We start from the raw sequence: 16,285 nt of genomic DNA, 5'->3' as shown, positions 1-16,285 counted from the left end.
TGTCACTGTCTTCAGACACACCAGATGAGGGCATCAGATCCCATTACAGATGGTTGTGAGCCACCATGTGGTTTCTGAGAATTGAACTCAGGACCTCTGGAAGAGCAGTCAGTGCTCTTAACCACTGAGCCATCTCTCCAGCCCTATCTAGATATCTTAATGGTTTGATGTTTTACTATCAATTTTGATGCTTCTTTTGTTTGCTTTTCCAATACAGTCTTCCTCTGTGTAGTTCTGGAACTTGCTTTATAGACCACACTAGCCTTCAACTCACAGGAATCCCCCTGCCTGTGCCTCCCGAGTACTGGGACTGAAGGCGTGCACTACCACTGCCCAGCTCAATTTTGATACTTTCTAATGGTTTTTTAATTGTTAAATTGTGTTAATTCTTCTTATTCAATGTATTAATGTATTTAATGATAAATAACAGAGATAGCAAGCAGATTTTTTTCTCTTGTTTTGTTTCTTTTTAAAAGATGTGGTGTGTGTATGGGTGTGTGTGTGTGTGTGTGTGTGTGTGTGTGTGTGTGTGTGTGTGTACACTCATGCAGGTGACTTTTGGAGTCCAAAAACGGGCAAAGGAATCTTTGGAGCTGCAGTTACAGGCTGGGTGCTGAGAACTAAATTTGGGTCCTTAGAACAACAAGGACCTAAGCCCAGAGCTTTCTCTCTGGCTCCTTTGTTCTTGTTTCTGACTTTAGCAGGAAGCTTTTTAGTAATTTGTCTTTAAGATGTTGGAGGCTGGGTCTGGTGGCATGCTTTTAATCCTCACACTCAGGAGGCAGGCTGATCTCTTAAATTCTGCACAGTGAGTTAATTCTAGACCAGTCAGAACTGTATAGTGAGACCCTGTCTTGAAACAAAACAACAACAGCAACAACCCAACCAAGAAAGAAAGAAGAAAGAAAGAAAGAAAGAAAGGAAGGAAGAAAGGAAACTAGGGAAAACAACATTAGTAAAAATTAGAATCAATAGATTGACCTACCAATTAATGTCTTTAGAAATTTCAGCTCTTGCATATGGAGACTTTTTTCTTCTGCCTTATCCTTTAAATTTTTTGTTTGTTCTCCCCTCCTCCTCTTTTTCCTCTTTCGCTTCTTCTTTCTTACTGAGAATTTATCTACTGGTGGCTTTTTGCTTATCTGAAATATTTTTGCTTCAAAGGTTTGCAATTAGCTCTACAATTCCCTTAATACATTGATAACATTATTCTATTGATTTCTGTATATTACTGTTCCAAAATAAATGATGGAGAATTCAGCTGTCAGTTCCTTTGAATAGAATCCATCCTCTTTCTCTGGTGACTTTTAAGATCCCCTTTTGCTTTTAGCATTCTGCACCCTCACTCTGATGTATGTGGACTTTTTTTGGTCAGTATTTGAATAGGCACCTTTCAGGCATTGGATACCGTTAACTCCTTTTCTCTCTGGGCTCTTCTGGTAACCCTCAGACTTCTGGGGCTACTTTTGGGATCCTTTTTCTTCTCTACTGTTTTATGTAACAAATTTCTGTCTTAAGTCATTGCACCACAAGTTTATGTGAAAATGCGACTTATTTTCTTGGCTTTAACTAAATGAATATAACTGTTAAATATTTAGCCCAAATTGAACTCTAGCTTTCAGATGCTTATTCACACTTAGCCATCTCCATAGTGCCTTGAACGTGCACAGCTAACTGAAACTTTTAGTCACATTTTTAAAAAATAAATGTTGCAGTTTTTGTCTTAACTAAGCTAGCTCCCAAATAATTGAGACAGGACTAGGAGAGTTATATAACAAGCTTTGAGGGCACAACAACTGAGCAGTACTAATCTTTATTAATCCTCCAAACTAATCTGACTACCTTCTAGCCAAAATCCTCTCAATCCTTGCATTTTATGGCTTTCTCTGCTCCAGGTGTTTTTCCATGGTGTTTCTAGGACTCTTTCCGGAAGCTGATTCCTCAGTTTTTCTCTCTCTCCTCCTCTCTCTGGCTGGGAGGAAGCAGAGACCTTTTCTCTCCCCTGCTCAGTCATTGGCTGATCAACTTCTTTATTGACCAATCAGGAAATAAATGGGGAGCAATGTTTACACAGCACTGAGGGACAGGAGTTGCAATCAGAACAAGGTTGCAATCAGATATGTTAACACAGAAATCAGCATTTGAATAATACAAGAATAATCTTTATACAGTGCACATAACATTATGCCTACAAGAAGTCATATCACTCCCAAACCTGCTTCTTCAACCTTGCCCATTGTCATAAGACACCAATTATGTGTCACTCAAGATGCACCCTTTCCCTAACCATTTTGTGTCAGTAAGAAGCACTTTTTCAGTATCTCTGGACCACCCTCCTCTTGACGTTACAACACTGTATTCACTCTCTCCTTGGATTTCTTCCTGCCTTTTATTCTGATCTGTTTCCTATTGTGAGAAGGATCGTTTTAAAATTTAAATCAGATTAATTAAAAAATTGTTCTGCTGCCTTTTGGATGTCTTGTCACCTTTTGGAAACAATCCAGTCTCCTGAAATGACAGTTCAGTCCTGCATTAGGGCTGCACCTCTGCCATTATTGCCCCGACGTTGACTGGCCTTGTGCCACCCTGGTCTACAACATGTTGTAGCTCAGATGTTCCTGCCTTGGGCTCTGTCATAAGATCGTGCCATCTGCAAATGCTGACCTTTATGAGGACAGGAACTGCCCTCGACACCAGTTGTGTTCTGTTTTTATAAAGCTTTATTGTTATTTTAATTATCCATACTGGGTAGACTTGTGCCCATGAGTGCTGGTGCCTGAAGAGCCTGTCATATCTCCCTGGAGCTGTAGCTCCAGGTGATTCTGAGCTGCTGGATAAGGTGCTTGGAGCGGTTTGTGCTGTTAACCATTGAGCCATCTCTTACCCCCTGCCCTGTCTGTGTCCTTTTTCATAGCAGAATACTCAGTTGTAGGATTAGTGCTCATTTGCTAATATTTACATACATGAATTACATTGTGCAAATACATTTTCTAATACTGTTGGTACATTGCACAGGAAGCCACAAAAATTTATTTTGACCCAGAAAAACCTCCTCTTGGTGATGATACTGATGATGAAATTGACTTTAAGAAGTCTAAGATTCAAGAAAAGAAAGCACCACCACCACCACCTGAAGCAGCAGCAGAAGCAACAGAAGCAGCAGAAGCAGGAGAAGCAGGAGAAGCAGGAGAAGCAGGAGAAGCAGGAGAAGCAGAAGCAGGAGAAGCAGGAGAAGCAGGAGAAGCAGAAGCAGGAGAAGCAGGAGAAGCAGAAGCAGGAGAAGCAACAGAAGCAGCAGAAGCAACAGAAGCAGCAGAAGCAACAAAAGCAGAGGTTACAACAGAACAGGTAAGATTATTTGCTGGGCATAGTGATGGGTGCTTATAATCTCAGTCACCTGGGAGGCTGACACAGGACTCTTTTGTGTCTTGAAGTTCAAGACTTGGCAACTCAGTGAGAACAAAACAAAGTAATGCAATCAAAAAATCAAGAAGGCAAATAAAAATGACATGTGATTATTTAGCATAAGTTTCTTCCTTCCCTCTATCTTTCCAAAGACTAAGTGATAACAAAAATAGAAGATGGAAGTAGATTGCTTCAACCTCCTTTCCCCATCCAACTGTAGCCACACCACCTGCAGGTATACTCATCCTCCCAGGTGTAGCCACGCCTGCAGGTGTACTCATCCTCCCAGGTGTAGCCACACCTGCAGATGTACTCATCCTCCCAGGTGTAGCCACATCTGCAGATGTACTCATCCTCCCAGGTGTAGCCACACCTGCAGGTGTACTCATCCTCCCAGGTGTAGCCACACCTGCAGATGTACTCATCCTCCCAGGTGTAGCCACACCTGCAGGTGTACTCATCCTCCCAGGTGTAGCCACACCTGCAGGTGTACTCATCCTTCCAACTGTAGCCACACCTGCAGGTGTACTCATCCTTCCAGGTGTAGCCACACCTGCAGGTGTACTCATCCTTCCAGGTGTAGCCACACCCGCAGGTGTATGAGTACACCTTGTGACATTTTTTTTCTAAACCCAAATATACCCCATTAGCTTCACTCATTCACCTCTTACTAACAGCCACACAGTCCACCCCACAGCCTGCTGCTGCTTTTCTCTCCCTTTCTTACTAGATTTTCCAAAAGGAAGTTTAACCTTCCCTTTGGTTGCCCCTGCTTTAGCTTCTCTGCTGTGCCATTCTCTCCTTCTCCCAATCTCTAACTTTTCTCATCTCTCTCTAGAGTTCATGAGGAATTTGTAGCAGTAAAATTCCATCCTGGACATTTAGAGTGGTCTTAAAAATACAATGACAGCTAACAGTAACAGTGTAGATTCCGAGTTCTATGCTGTGCACGTTGCCTAGTATAACAACTTAGGGTACATATTGGCTTAATTTATAGAGAGGAGGTTTAAGCTCTGAAAGTTGATAGACTTACCTAAAACCATACAGTTTCAATTGGCAGAATCAGCATTCAAACCCAGACGACTGTGGCAGAGGAGCCCTTCCCGATTCCTAGACTGACTGTTACTGTCTCTGGCTTTGAGCCTGTGCTTGCCCAGTGTTCTCTGCACATCTTGATTTATGTCTCTGCGCATTAAGTGTTGCCATGAAGACTGGCAAGCTGGCTGTCAGCCTGAGTTCTAGCCTCAGAGGCCTCATGAGGTGGAAGGAAGGAAGCGACTCCATGAAGAAGTCGCCTTCCTCCTCCTTTCACGCATGCATGCCTCACACACTAATAATAATAAGTTTTTAAAATGTTAGTTTGACCCCAGATTCTATTGTATTCAAAACAGAGGCAAGGGGACAGAACAGAATTATGTATAACACCCAGCCCTCTGTTTTCAAGCATTTTCTGTTTTATTTTTTGATAAAGTGCTTGGTTTATGGAAGACCAAATACTTTCCCACTTATTTACAGAACACATTAAAGTTATCACCACCTTTGAACTTACTTCAGGCCCTTTCCTCTCTACTTCATGAGTACCTATTCAATTTTCAAATTTTTTTTTTCTGTGAGCAGGGCCCCCTTGTGTCTACACAGTCCTTAGAACACACCTTTATGCTGACAGCCATTGTATGCTGTGACTGTGCCTCCTATTGCCTGCCTTTCTGGCTGTGCTGAGTTTCTGTATTAGTCAGGGTTCTCTAGGGGAAGGGAATATATATATATATATATGTACATATATATATATATGTGTGTGTGTCAACCTGTATGTATATACACATATATATTATGTATATATATATATACATACATACACACACACGCGCACACACGCACACACACACATATATTATCTCTCTATATGGTATGATATATGGTTAGGGGTTAGTATTAGGGAGTCATATATGACTCTTATTTTTCCATCTTGACTTTATAAAAAAAATTCTCATTTTTTTTTCTTGTTTCTCCACAGAAAGCTCATTATAGGACCATGGTAGACTGAAGCAGCCCTTGCTTGGCTTCTAGCTCTCTGCAGAACACCATCACTTTAGGGGTCTGCAGTGAGCTTCAAGATCTACGAATCTAGCAGTTGTTCAGTCATATCTCAGCTGGCCTTCAGTATAGGCTTGAATCCTGAAGGAAAAGACTTGCTAGCAAGAGTGAGAGCAAGCAGGCAAAAAGAGAAGCTTCCTTCTTCTAGGTCCTTTATATAAGTTACCTATAGAAAGGAAGTGCTGGCCTATAAAAAGGACTTAGATAGGTGTGACCCAGATTAGAGGTGGATCTTCCCACCTCAAAAGATCTGGATTAAAACTGGGTTTTCCCACTTCAAATGATTTAATTAAGAAGGTGTGCCCAGCTGCTTTTGAGTATTAGTTCCTGATGTCCAGATGCAGTCAAGCTGATAGCCAACAGTAACTATCCCAGTTAGCGGTCTGGGATGCACCTCTTCATTTTACTCCAAATTGTCTCCTCCTGTCCCCAGCCCCCACCCCCATCTTTGTCTGTGTTTGGAGCTAACCTTCAAACACTCTTGAATAGAGACAAATGGGAAGCTAAAGTTTCAGACAGGGCTCTGGGTGACTTGCTGTGCTGTGTGTCACACTGGCTGGCTAACAGGTCCTTGGCTTTCCTGTGCTCTAGGAACCTTCGACATCTACAAACGTGAAAACCATTCGATACATTAAGAAAGATGAAAATATTCATAGCAAACCTCTGATTGAAGAAGGCATATTTTTAACCTGGGTATGTAACTTAAATCCAACTAGGAAATCTAAAACTACTTCATATTCTTTGATAACAATAAGGGTCTAATGTAGCTTTTAAGAGTTCTTCCCCGGTGATTCCTAGTTAATATATTTTGCAGATTTTTTTTTTCCTTCCAGCACTGTCTTTGGAAGCCTCTTGTTTTCCCATTTTGACTTAAAAAAAAAAAAAAGCAACTCAAAACCAAAACCAAGCCAAACCAAACCAAACCAAAACAAATTCTTCTCATTCTCTGTCTTCTGTGTCTCCACAGAAGGCTCATTATAGGACCATGGTAGGCTGAAGCAGCCCTTGATTGGCTTCTAGCTCTCTGCAGAACACCATCACTTTAGGGGTCTGCAGTGAGCTTCATTCTACCAATCTCCTGAAATCTGGTGCTACACTTCCTGTGTGCGTTCATAATGTGTATTTTTCTGGGTTGGGGGAGGAAACCAATATACATCACCAAATTGCTCCATCAGAAAAATTAGGAAACTTTCAATTGTTTGACGATGTGATTCCTTAGACTGGGTGGTTGCCTGTGGAAGTGAGGAGGCCTGTCAGCAGAGCAGTGGATGGCACGGAGAGCACTTAGGTGGTCAGGCCTGTGGTGGAGGTGTTTGCAATGAGTTCATCCAAGGTCATTGTTAGGCGATAAAATCCACCGAAGATAGAAAACCTTGCATAAGTCATGTGGGGCCAGCGGCACATTTCCCTGAAGCGGAGCCCTGTGAGGAGTGTCTGAAAGAGTGCTCTATGTCTGTCAGCACAACTCTGAGGCAGATTCAAGGATGACGGTGCAAACGGAGCACAGGATCTTAAGGCCAGTCCTTTGAAAATGAACTGCAGGGATGCCGGGCCCAGCCAACACAGTTCTTTCTTGAACTTGTTTCCCTGAAGTAAAAACCTGGCTATTCCATCTAGAGGAGGCATTGGGGTCAGGTTTTGGAGGCAGGCAGGAAGCAGAAGGGAGCTAGAAGCCTACTGCTTATGGGGGCAAAACTGAGGACCATTGGTCTGGGGCTCACTGCTCTGGGATGCTACCTGTGTTAGTCAGCTTCTATCCCGTGACCCAGTACCTGAGAAAGCCAGGCAAAAGGAAGAGCGATGCCGTTTGCTCCGGGGGTTTCAGCCTACCTCCATCCAACCCTTGGCTCCAATGTGCCTGTGCTTCAGTGTGCACACAGTGTGGCAGGAGGCATGGGATAGAGCAGGAAATGGGAGAGAGGAGGGTAGGAAGGGCATAGGAAGAGGGAGAGAAGGAAAGGAGGGAAAGTGGGAAAGGAAAGAAGAGGAGGCGAGAGGAGGAGGGAAGGGGAAGGGATAGAAAAGGGACCAAAATATAGCCTCCAAGGTAGGTCACAAATGACCCAGCTCCCAAAATCTCCATTATGTCCCACACTGCCACAAGCGGGGAACCAGGTGCTTAGCATATGGCCTTGGGGGACATTTCAGATCCAATAAGCAGTGCTAACTCACCTCTCTTCCTTGGGAAAGGCTTAATTTTATTAACTCTTAAAATGCTTGGCATAGCAGCATTTCGGGTCCCTGTCTGGGACACAATTATTTCAACATCTCATTGCAGAGCAAACTGAGACTCTGAGATTTCAGACCAACTGGTGGAGATACAGAATGTTTAAATTCAGCAGGTACCACCAGAGGGCTATGCTGAGAGGGCTCAGCCCACAGGGTTGCCTGGAGCTCAACTATTCTAGCCAGCTAGCAACACATTAGAAACAGGCTACATCAGGGTCATCTTAAATTCTTGGGTCCTGACTGTCCACAAGGAATCATAGACATATCAGAGAATTTACCTGATCATATGTGAAAGCCCTTGAGAGGCAAACAGGAGGCAGACTTGGGTTCTGTAGTATTGTTTAAACCCAAGATTAGATATTCTTCCCTTACCTATCGCTGGAGCTGAAGGACTGGTCTGAATTTTCACACCATCATACTATACCCCAGGCAGAGATAAGAAGAGCTGTGACTGATCTGTCCATTTTATAACAATAGGGAAGACTCCTTAAAAGGTGGCTTCAGAAAAAAATGTGTCAAAAGCAGTTAGGGCACAAAATCTGGCAGGGAGTTTGGTGGTACGAATGGTAGCTACAGACAGTGGGCCTGGATACAGACCTTTGCAGAGGCACTTCTAAGCCAGAGAGCTTAGACTAGTCCAAAGCTGCTAGGAAGGCTGGGAAGAGTGAGCCCCACATGCCAAAGGTAGAAGGTCCCAGAGAGAGACGGGCTTAAAGCTATAGCGGACGGGTGTAGGTAAGGAAAGGCCGAATGCACCTCTGTGAGTTGTGCCTCCCCGTTCACCTCTGTCAGACACTCAGGCAGAAGAGGCTCATTTCCAGTAGGAGGTCATGAATACAAGCACGGTGTGCCAGGCACCAGTTGTGAACTCTGCTGCATACAAATCAGTGTACTGACACTGACCTACCCCAGTATTCTCTCTGCGTGCCAAGCTCACACCTTTGGGCAATTATGGCATTCCCTAAGGGATGTAAAAGTCTTGCTGGATTTTGCAGTGTTTTGCAGGAAGGAAGAGGAATTATGAACAGTGAATTATTAGTAACAAATGGTGAACTGTTTCCTTTAATTCATTAGAGAGACATGTTCACCCTTCTTACTTTCCAAGAATTCCCACATTTCTTATTTTGCTACTGTTCTCCTACCTTTCCATCCCCCACACTAGCGTCTTTCCAATCTACCTGTCTCTATTGATTTGGAATCTGCTGTGCTATCAGCTCACAGGCAATGCCCATAGAGTTGTTGGTGATTGGGTTGTGAGCAGTCATCTACCAGATAAATATGAGCAATGGGAAAGAATATTTTAGACAATTCCTGAAGACACAGACCGATAACTGTCCATCACTTCACACATTTTCTTTGTCAGAGAGAATCAGCTAAGCAAGGTGTATTGGAGCCAAAGTATCTTGAAATAATGCATGTACTTGAACATATGCAGGACAAGCTAATGTAAGTATAGATACCACGATGGTAAGATGATAAAGCCTGTTGGCCAGAAGTGTGGCCAAGCAGCCCACACCTGTTAGCTTACCTCTGTCCTGCTTGCTTTGCTCTCACTAGTGGGATAGCTACCTGAAAATCATTGGCTTGAGGCAGTGAACTGTACTGCTGTGGCAAGAAAATCTTTCCTTAGCCCACAGTGGAGGTGGTAGCTAGTGTGGATATCTGTAATGTGTACCTACATCAGGAAGGAAGTTGCCTCCCATCCAAGTCAGTGGGAGACAACTTAAGGAAAAGAATGGAACTGGGAGAGAGTAGTGTGCTTGAGAAAGAATGTTCTCTAACCAGAGTTGGGAATACAATACAGCCAAGATGGCGGACAAATATGAGAAGACTCTCTCATACAGATGTGATGTGTACCCTACACTTAATGTTTGTTACATTTACTGTGTGTGCATGTATGTGTGTGTCTGTGTATGCCTATGTATGTGTGTGTTTGTGTATGTATATGGCTATGTGTATGTACTGGTATCTGTGTGTCTATGTGTGTATCTGTGTGCATGTATGTTTGTGTGTATATATGTGTGTGTGTATATATGTGTGTGTGTTGGGGGGGGTGCGTTACATGTGGAGATCAAAGGACAGCTTCCAGAAGTCAGTTTGCTCTTCTGCCATGTAGGATTGATTTAGATTGGCAGGCTTGGCAGCAAGTCCTTAGGCCACTGACCCTTCTTACCAGTCCTACCATGTACTCTCATAAGTAGAAAGCACGTCTCATACTGGCTTTCTTGATTATAAATTCTAGTTTTAGAGGTGCTAGAAAAGAAAGGACACTGCTGAGTTTAGTTTGTTGAGTTCTATTAATTATGTGAAACTAAAAGCAACTACTGATGAGGGTTCTCTGGCTACTGAATTATCTGAGATCTTCAGTAGACTGAAGTCCAGTCTCACTAGAAGTGAGAACTCTGGTGACTCTGACACGCTGTGGAGTAGCTCCTAGGCCTCAGGTCTCCACTTGTGCCCAATGCCCCATGCCCCACCCCCCACACTCAGACAGGCACATCTTCTCTCACGCTGCTCTCACAGGAGTTTCTGTGGGAAGGAAGGACCCCTTCTCACCACCCTCTGTTGTTATTTCCCTGGACTTCATCCCCACCAGACAGATGGATGCCAGGACCAGAGAGGCAGAGGAGAAGTTTGATGAGGTGAACGAGGAGCTTCATCACACCATCATGAAAAACAGAGATCTGGAGAAGGAGCTAGAAGAGCTGACAAAGAAAACCATAAAGGAGTCGCACGTAAAGATAGACATCCCCAAGGAGGAGAGCCCGGATATCAGGGTAGAGAATGAAGGAGATGAGCACAAACAAACAAAAAAGCCCCCAAAATCCACAAAGAAAGGTGAGACTCGTTTTTTACATTTTTATGAAGAAAACTTGACTGCACCACAAATATTTTAAGAGCATGAGTATTTTACATCTATTCATATATGTATAGGAGCTCCACATGCACAAATACATGTATGTGCACCCTACCATGTGTGCATGTGCGTGTGTGCCTACACACGCGCGCGCGCACACACACACACACACACACACACACACGAGCGCACGCACGCACAAAAAGTATAAAAGATAAAAAGAGATTGCTAGAGAATGACACCTGACATCAGCATCTGTCCTTTATATGTTCACAGGTGACCATCCCCATAATGCATGCACCACACACATACATGAATTGCACATACACATATACAACACACACACACACACACACACACACACTAAGTAGCAATAGAGTTCTATAAATATACTTGTGGGAAAACATTTAAATTTGATAGTACATATATAGACATTCCTTTGAAGCTTGTATTTACTTCTACCTAATAATTTCATTCTGAAGAAATTATGTGGGGTTGGGGATTTAGCTTAGTGGTAGAGCGCTTGCCTAGCAAGCGCAAGGCCCTGGGTTCAGTCCCCAGCTCCGGGAAAAAAAAAAAAAAAAAAAAAAAAGAAATTATGTGGGCATTGTGGTGTGTGCTGTAGTCCCAGATACTCAGTAGGCTAAGGCTACAGCATTGCTTTGATCTCATGGATTTGACAACAGTCTGTGCAAAAGCAAGACACCATCTTAAAAAAAAAACACAAAAATTAGGGCTGGCATGATAGCTTAGTGTCTAACAATACTTAGGCATAAGACTGATGACCTAATTTCAATCCCTAGAACCCATGTTAAGGTGGAGAGAAAGCACAGTTTCTACAATGCTGCCTTCTCACTTCCACGTGTATACCACAGCACATACAACTCTCTAATGCACGCATATGCACGCGCGCGTGCGCGCACACACACACACACACACACACAAGCAATACAGCAGGCAAACAAAAGTGAGTATGTGGAGATGACACCCAGCTCCCACAAACAGCTGAATCCTTCAGACTACCTCTGTCACTTTCCCCTCATGTTTAGTCACCTTTTAATGTCCATGCTATGAGAGCAGGCTTGATGGCTAGAGGTCTCCTGTCCTCATCCCGAGATGCATCTCATAGTGTGGGTGTTCAGAAAGCTAGAGAGGGTAGGAGCCAGCAGAGAGGCTCAGGAATGAGCAGATGAGGACACTGAAGACTGACTCTGCTTGAATAATCTCTTCTTTGTTACCAGCTTTGTAATCCCTTATCCTAGGACCATGAAATCAAGTAATTAACTGGCCTCTGAATAGCCAATTTAGTCATTAGTTGGATTGGACTTACTCAGGCCAAATGGCATTTAATACTCTTTGAAGTTAAAAACTTTTAGCACATATAGGATACCAGTCACAACATATTCTAATCGTTTTTGTCTCTTTAGAAGGACAGTCGGTGGACAGTTCTGAAACTTCTGGAAGTCGGACTAAATCTAAGACCAAACCCAAATAGCGTCTCTGGAGACTGGGGTTCACGGTGGCTGTGTCCGTGAACATGCCTAAGGATTGCTGAGCTGTAGCATTGGCAACTCGGCTCACACGCACGGGCCCCCTTAGCAACAGCCATTAGAAGCATGGCAGAGGCCATAGGAAGTCGGTATATGAGTTTACTTGTCAGATTAAAAACAGCTTATGAGAAAGTATGCCGGACTCTTCAGTTGCTTTCCCCAGAGCTCTGTTAAAAGCGTTCATTTCTATGAAGAAAAAAATGCCATAGACTCAGCTCCGGAAGGAAGGGAATAAGCAGCTCTAGGTCCTGACTCAGCAGAGAGGATCCCGTTCCTTTGCGTACATATCAGCACAGAACTGAGTTTTCTGATTGTAGGCACTCTTACGATCTCGCTGACCTCCATGATAATCCTTTAAGTAGGTAGGGGGAAATGCTATTGATCTCATTTCTTAGACAATGAGACTGAGGCCTGGAAGGGGCATCCGTCCTCCAGAACACACAGACCTGACAGTGTCAGAATCCCCAGCTGGCGGAATTTCCTGTGTACTGTGTTCCCAGCCCTGGCTCCCACAGCTTCCTCAGCACAACAATGTTTCTGGAAACTCACCAGAAGCAGTGTCTGTCTTTGACGACCTCATTCACCGGTCCTTTTCGTGCTCCTGACTGTGTACAGGCATGGAAGATGGTCTTATAAGAATAGGCTGGGAACGACAAATAGATTCTGTGGCTGTCGCTCTATAGGGCTCCTTCCTACTCACTGCTTCTGCTCTTCTTGGGTTTGTGTATCTTCCCGCTCCAGTGGTCACTGGAAAGATTGCTACATTTGTTTTGGTTCCCCATGGCTGGTGTTCCTTTGTTTTTCTTTCCTAGATTTTAGACCTTTGCCTGATCTTTCAGGTCAGAAAAGCACTAACTCCAGAGTTCCCAGCTTTATTTATGTTGAATCCCTGGACAGTCTTTTTTTTTTTTTTTTTTAAAGATTTATTCATTTATTATATATAAGTACACTGTAGCTGTCTTCATATACACCAGAAGAGGGCATCAGATCTCTTTACAGATGGTTGTGAGCCACCATGTGGTTGCTGGGAATTGAACTCATGACCTCTGGAAGAGCAGTCGGGTGCTCTTAACCGCTGAGCCATCTCTCCAGCCCCCCTGGACAGTCTTGAGGGATGGGTTCGACGTTGCTTACAAGTCACCTATGCTGGGGTTGGGAATTTAGCTCAGTGGTAAGGCCCTGGGTTTGGTCCCTAGCTCCGAAAAAAAAAAAGAAAACAAACAAACAAACAAACAAACAAACAAAACCAAGTCACCTATGCCAACTGCAGAGTCAATTACATGTTGTTCTTATAGGAAAGAGAACACGAACTTCTTCAGGCAGCTGGGTATGCTCATGGACCAACTGACAGCCCCAGCTAAAGCCCTTGCTTACAGCTTCTGCCTGCCTGCTCACGGCCCTGCTCTCCTACTCCCAAAAGACATTCCCCATCGACACTGGCAAACCTAGGGGCTTTTAATTTTTATACAATTACGGAATACTTTTTATTGATTTTCTACTCTGTAGGAATGAGTGGACATCTCATACAAATTAGCATAGCCCATTGTTGAGCACGAGAGCCTTGTCCCACAGAATGTGTCAAATCATATCAACTCCATCAGGTAGAAGATACTGTCTCTAACTTATTACTGCTACCCTGATTATAATGACATGTTTAATATCCAGTACTTTATTAGTTGGTTGTAAGTCACAGAAACCCACTTTTAGAGGATAATTTATTGGAAGGATTGGGGGGAATTCAGAGAATTGAAATCTTTAAAAGCCAAGCTGGGGGAAGATAGGGGCACTCAAGCTGCAGAAGCCCTGCGGTTCAGACTGCGCCCAGATCTGAAGGGACCCGGTCAAATAGCTCCCTGCACCCAAATCCCGTGGGAGGGAGAGCTAGACCTTCAGAGGGGCAGACGCACCTGGGAAACCAGATGAGACTACTCTCTACCCACATTTCTGACTCTAGAGAAAAACGCCTAGCGCCATCTGGGCCCCCTGTGGATAGGGACCCAGAAGTAAGGGCAGGCCTTTCTGGTTGCTGCCCTTACGGAGAGATGAAACCTAGCTCTGAGGAGCGACTTCAGGCCTGAGACCAGAGGTAAGACCAACTTTTCAGCTCCAAGTGACCTGCCTGGTGGACTCAGGACACACACCCTCAGGAACAGCTGAAGACCAGTAGACAGGAACGACTACACGCCTGAAAGCAGAACACTCTGTTCCTATAACTGGCTGAAAGAAAACAGGAAAACAGGTCTACAGCACTCCTGACACACAGGCCTATAGGACGGTCCAGCCACTGTCAGAAATAGCAGAACAAGGTAACACCAGAGACAACCTGATGGTGAGAGGCAAGCGCAGGAACTCAAGCAACAGAAACCAAAGACTACAAGGCATCATCAGAGCCCAATTCTCCCACCAAAGCAAACACTGAATATCCAAACACACCAGAAAAGCAAGATCTAGATTTAAAATCACATTTGATCATGATGATGGAGGACTTCAAGAAAGACGTGAAGAACTCCCTTAGAGAAATGCAGGGAAACACAAGTAAACAAGTAGAAACCCTTAGAGAGGAAACACAAAAATCTCTGAAAGAATTATAGGAAAACACAATCAAACAGATAAAGGAATTGAAAATGGAAATAGAAACAATAAAGAAAGCACAAAGGGAAACAACCCTGAATATAGAAAACCAAAGGAAGAGACAAGGAGCCATAGATACAAGCATCACCAACAGAATACAAGAGATAGAAGAGAGAATCCCAGGAGCTGAAGATTCCATAGAAATCATTGACACAACTGTCAAAGAAAAACTGTTTACTGGCCCAAAATATACAGGAAATCCAGGACTCAATGAGAAGATCAAACCTAAGGATAATAGGTATAGAAGAGAGTGAAAACTCCCAACTCAAAGGACCAGTAAATATCTTCAACAAAATCATAGAAGAAAACTTCCCTAACCTAAAGAAAGAGATGCCCATAAACATACAAGAAGCCTACAGAACTCCAAACAGATTGGACCAGAAAAGAAACTCCTCCCATCACATAATAGTCAAAACAACAAATGCACAAAACAAAGAAAGACTATTAAAAGCAGTAAGGGAAAAAAGCCAAGTAACATATAAAGGCAGACCTATCAGAATTACACCAGAATTCTCTCTAGAGACTATGAAAGCAAGAAGATCCTGGACAGATGTCATACAGACCCTAAGAGAACACAAATGCCAACCCAGGTTACTGTATACAGCAAAACTCTCAATTAACATAGATGGAGAAACCAAGATATTCCATGACAAAACCAAATTTACACAATATCTTTCTACAAATCCAGGGCTACAAAGGATAATAAATGGTAAAACCCAACATAAAGAGTCAAGCTACACCCTAGAAAACAAAAGAAACTAATCATTTTGCAACAAAACAAAGAGAAGACAAGCACACAAACATAATCTCACATCCAAATACGAACATAACAGGAAATAACAATCACTATTCCTTAATATCTCTCAACATCAATGGACTCAATTCCCCAATAAAAAGACACAGATTAACAAACTGGATATGTAATGAGGACCCAGCATTTTGCTGCCTACAGAAAACACACCTCAGAGACAAAGACAGACACTACCTCAGAGTAAAAGGTTGGAAAACAACTTTCCAAGCAAATGGTCTGAAGAAGAAAGCTGGAGTAGCCATTCTAATATCAAATAAAATCAATTTTCAACCAAAAGTCATCAAAAAAGATAAGGAAGGATACTTCATATTCATCAAAGGAAAAATCCACCAAGATGAACTCTCAATATCTAAATATCTATGCTCCAAATACAAGGGCACCTATATACATAAAAGAAACCTTACTAAAGCTCAAAGCACACATTGCACCTCACACAATAATAGGAGATTTCAACACCCCACCCTCATTAATGGACAGATCATGGAAACAGAAATTAAACAGAGACATAGACAGACTAAGAGAAGTCATGAACCAAATGGACTTAACAGATATTTACAGAACATTCTATCCTAAAACAAGAGGATATACCTTCTTCTCACCACCTCATGGTACTTTCTCCAAAATTGACCATATAATTGGTCATAAAACAGGCCTCAACAGATACAGAAAGATAGAAATAATCCCATGTGTCTATCACATGGGCTAAAG

General features: G+C 43.1%; 1 protein-coding gene across 1 annotated transcript in view; it reads left to right on the top strand.

The window, feature by feature from the left end:
- Axdnd1 (axonemal dynein light chain domain containing 1) overlaps positions 1-12,080 on the top strand; it is a 72,571-nt gene extending 60,491 nt beyond the window's left edge. Inside the window, exons 21-25 of the mRNA XM_032915601.1 lie at positions 3,016-3,348; positions 6,091-6,192; positions 9,092-9,174; positions 10,325-10,566; positions 12,013-12,080. Of these exons, the coding sequence (XP_032771492.1) occupies positions 3,016-3,348; positions 6,091-6,192; positions 9,092-9,174; positions 10,325-10,566; positions 12,013-12,080 (828 nt within the window). The remainder of the gene's footprint in view (positions 1-3,015; positions 3,349-6,090; positions 6,193-9,091; positions 9,175-10,324; positions 10,567-12,012) is intronic.
- Positions 12,081-16,285: the final 4,205 nt, after the last annotated feature.

Source organism: Rattus rattus, chromosome 10 (genome assembly GCF_011064425.1).
Source record: "Rattus rattus isolate New Zealand chromosome 10, Rrattus_CSIRO_v1, whole genome shotgun sequence".
NCBI lineage: Eukaryota > Metazoa > Chordata > Mammalia > Rodentia > Muridae > Rattus > Rattus rattus.
The sequence above is the reverse complement of the archived record's forward strand: the minus strand, read 5'-3'. Positions and strand labels throughout refer to the sequence as shown.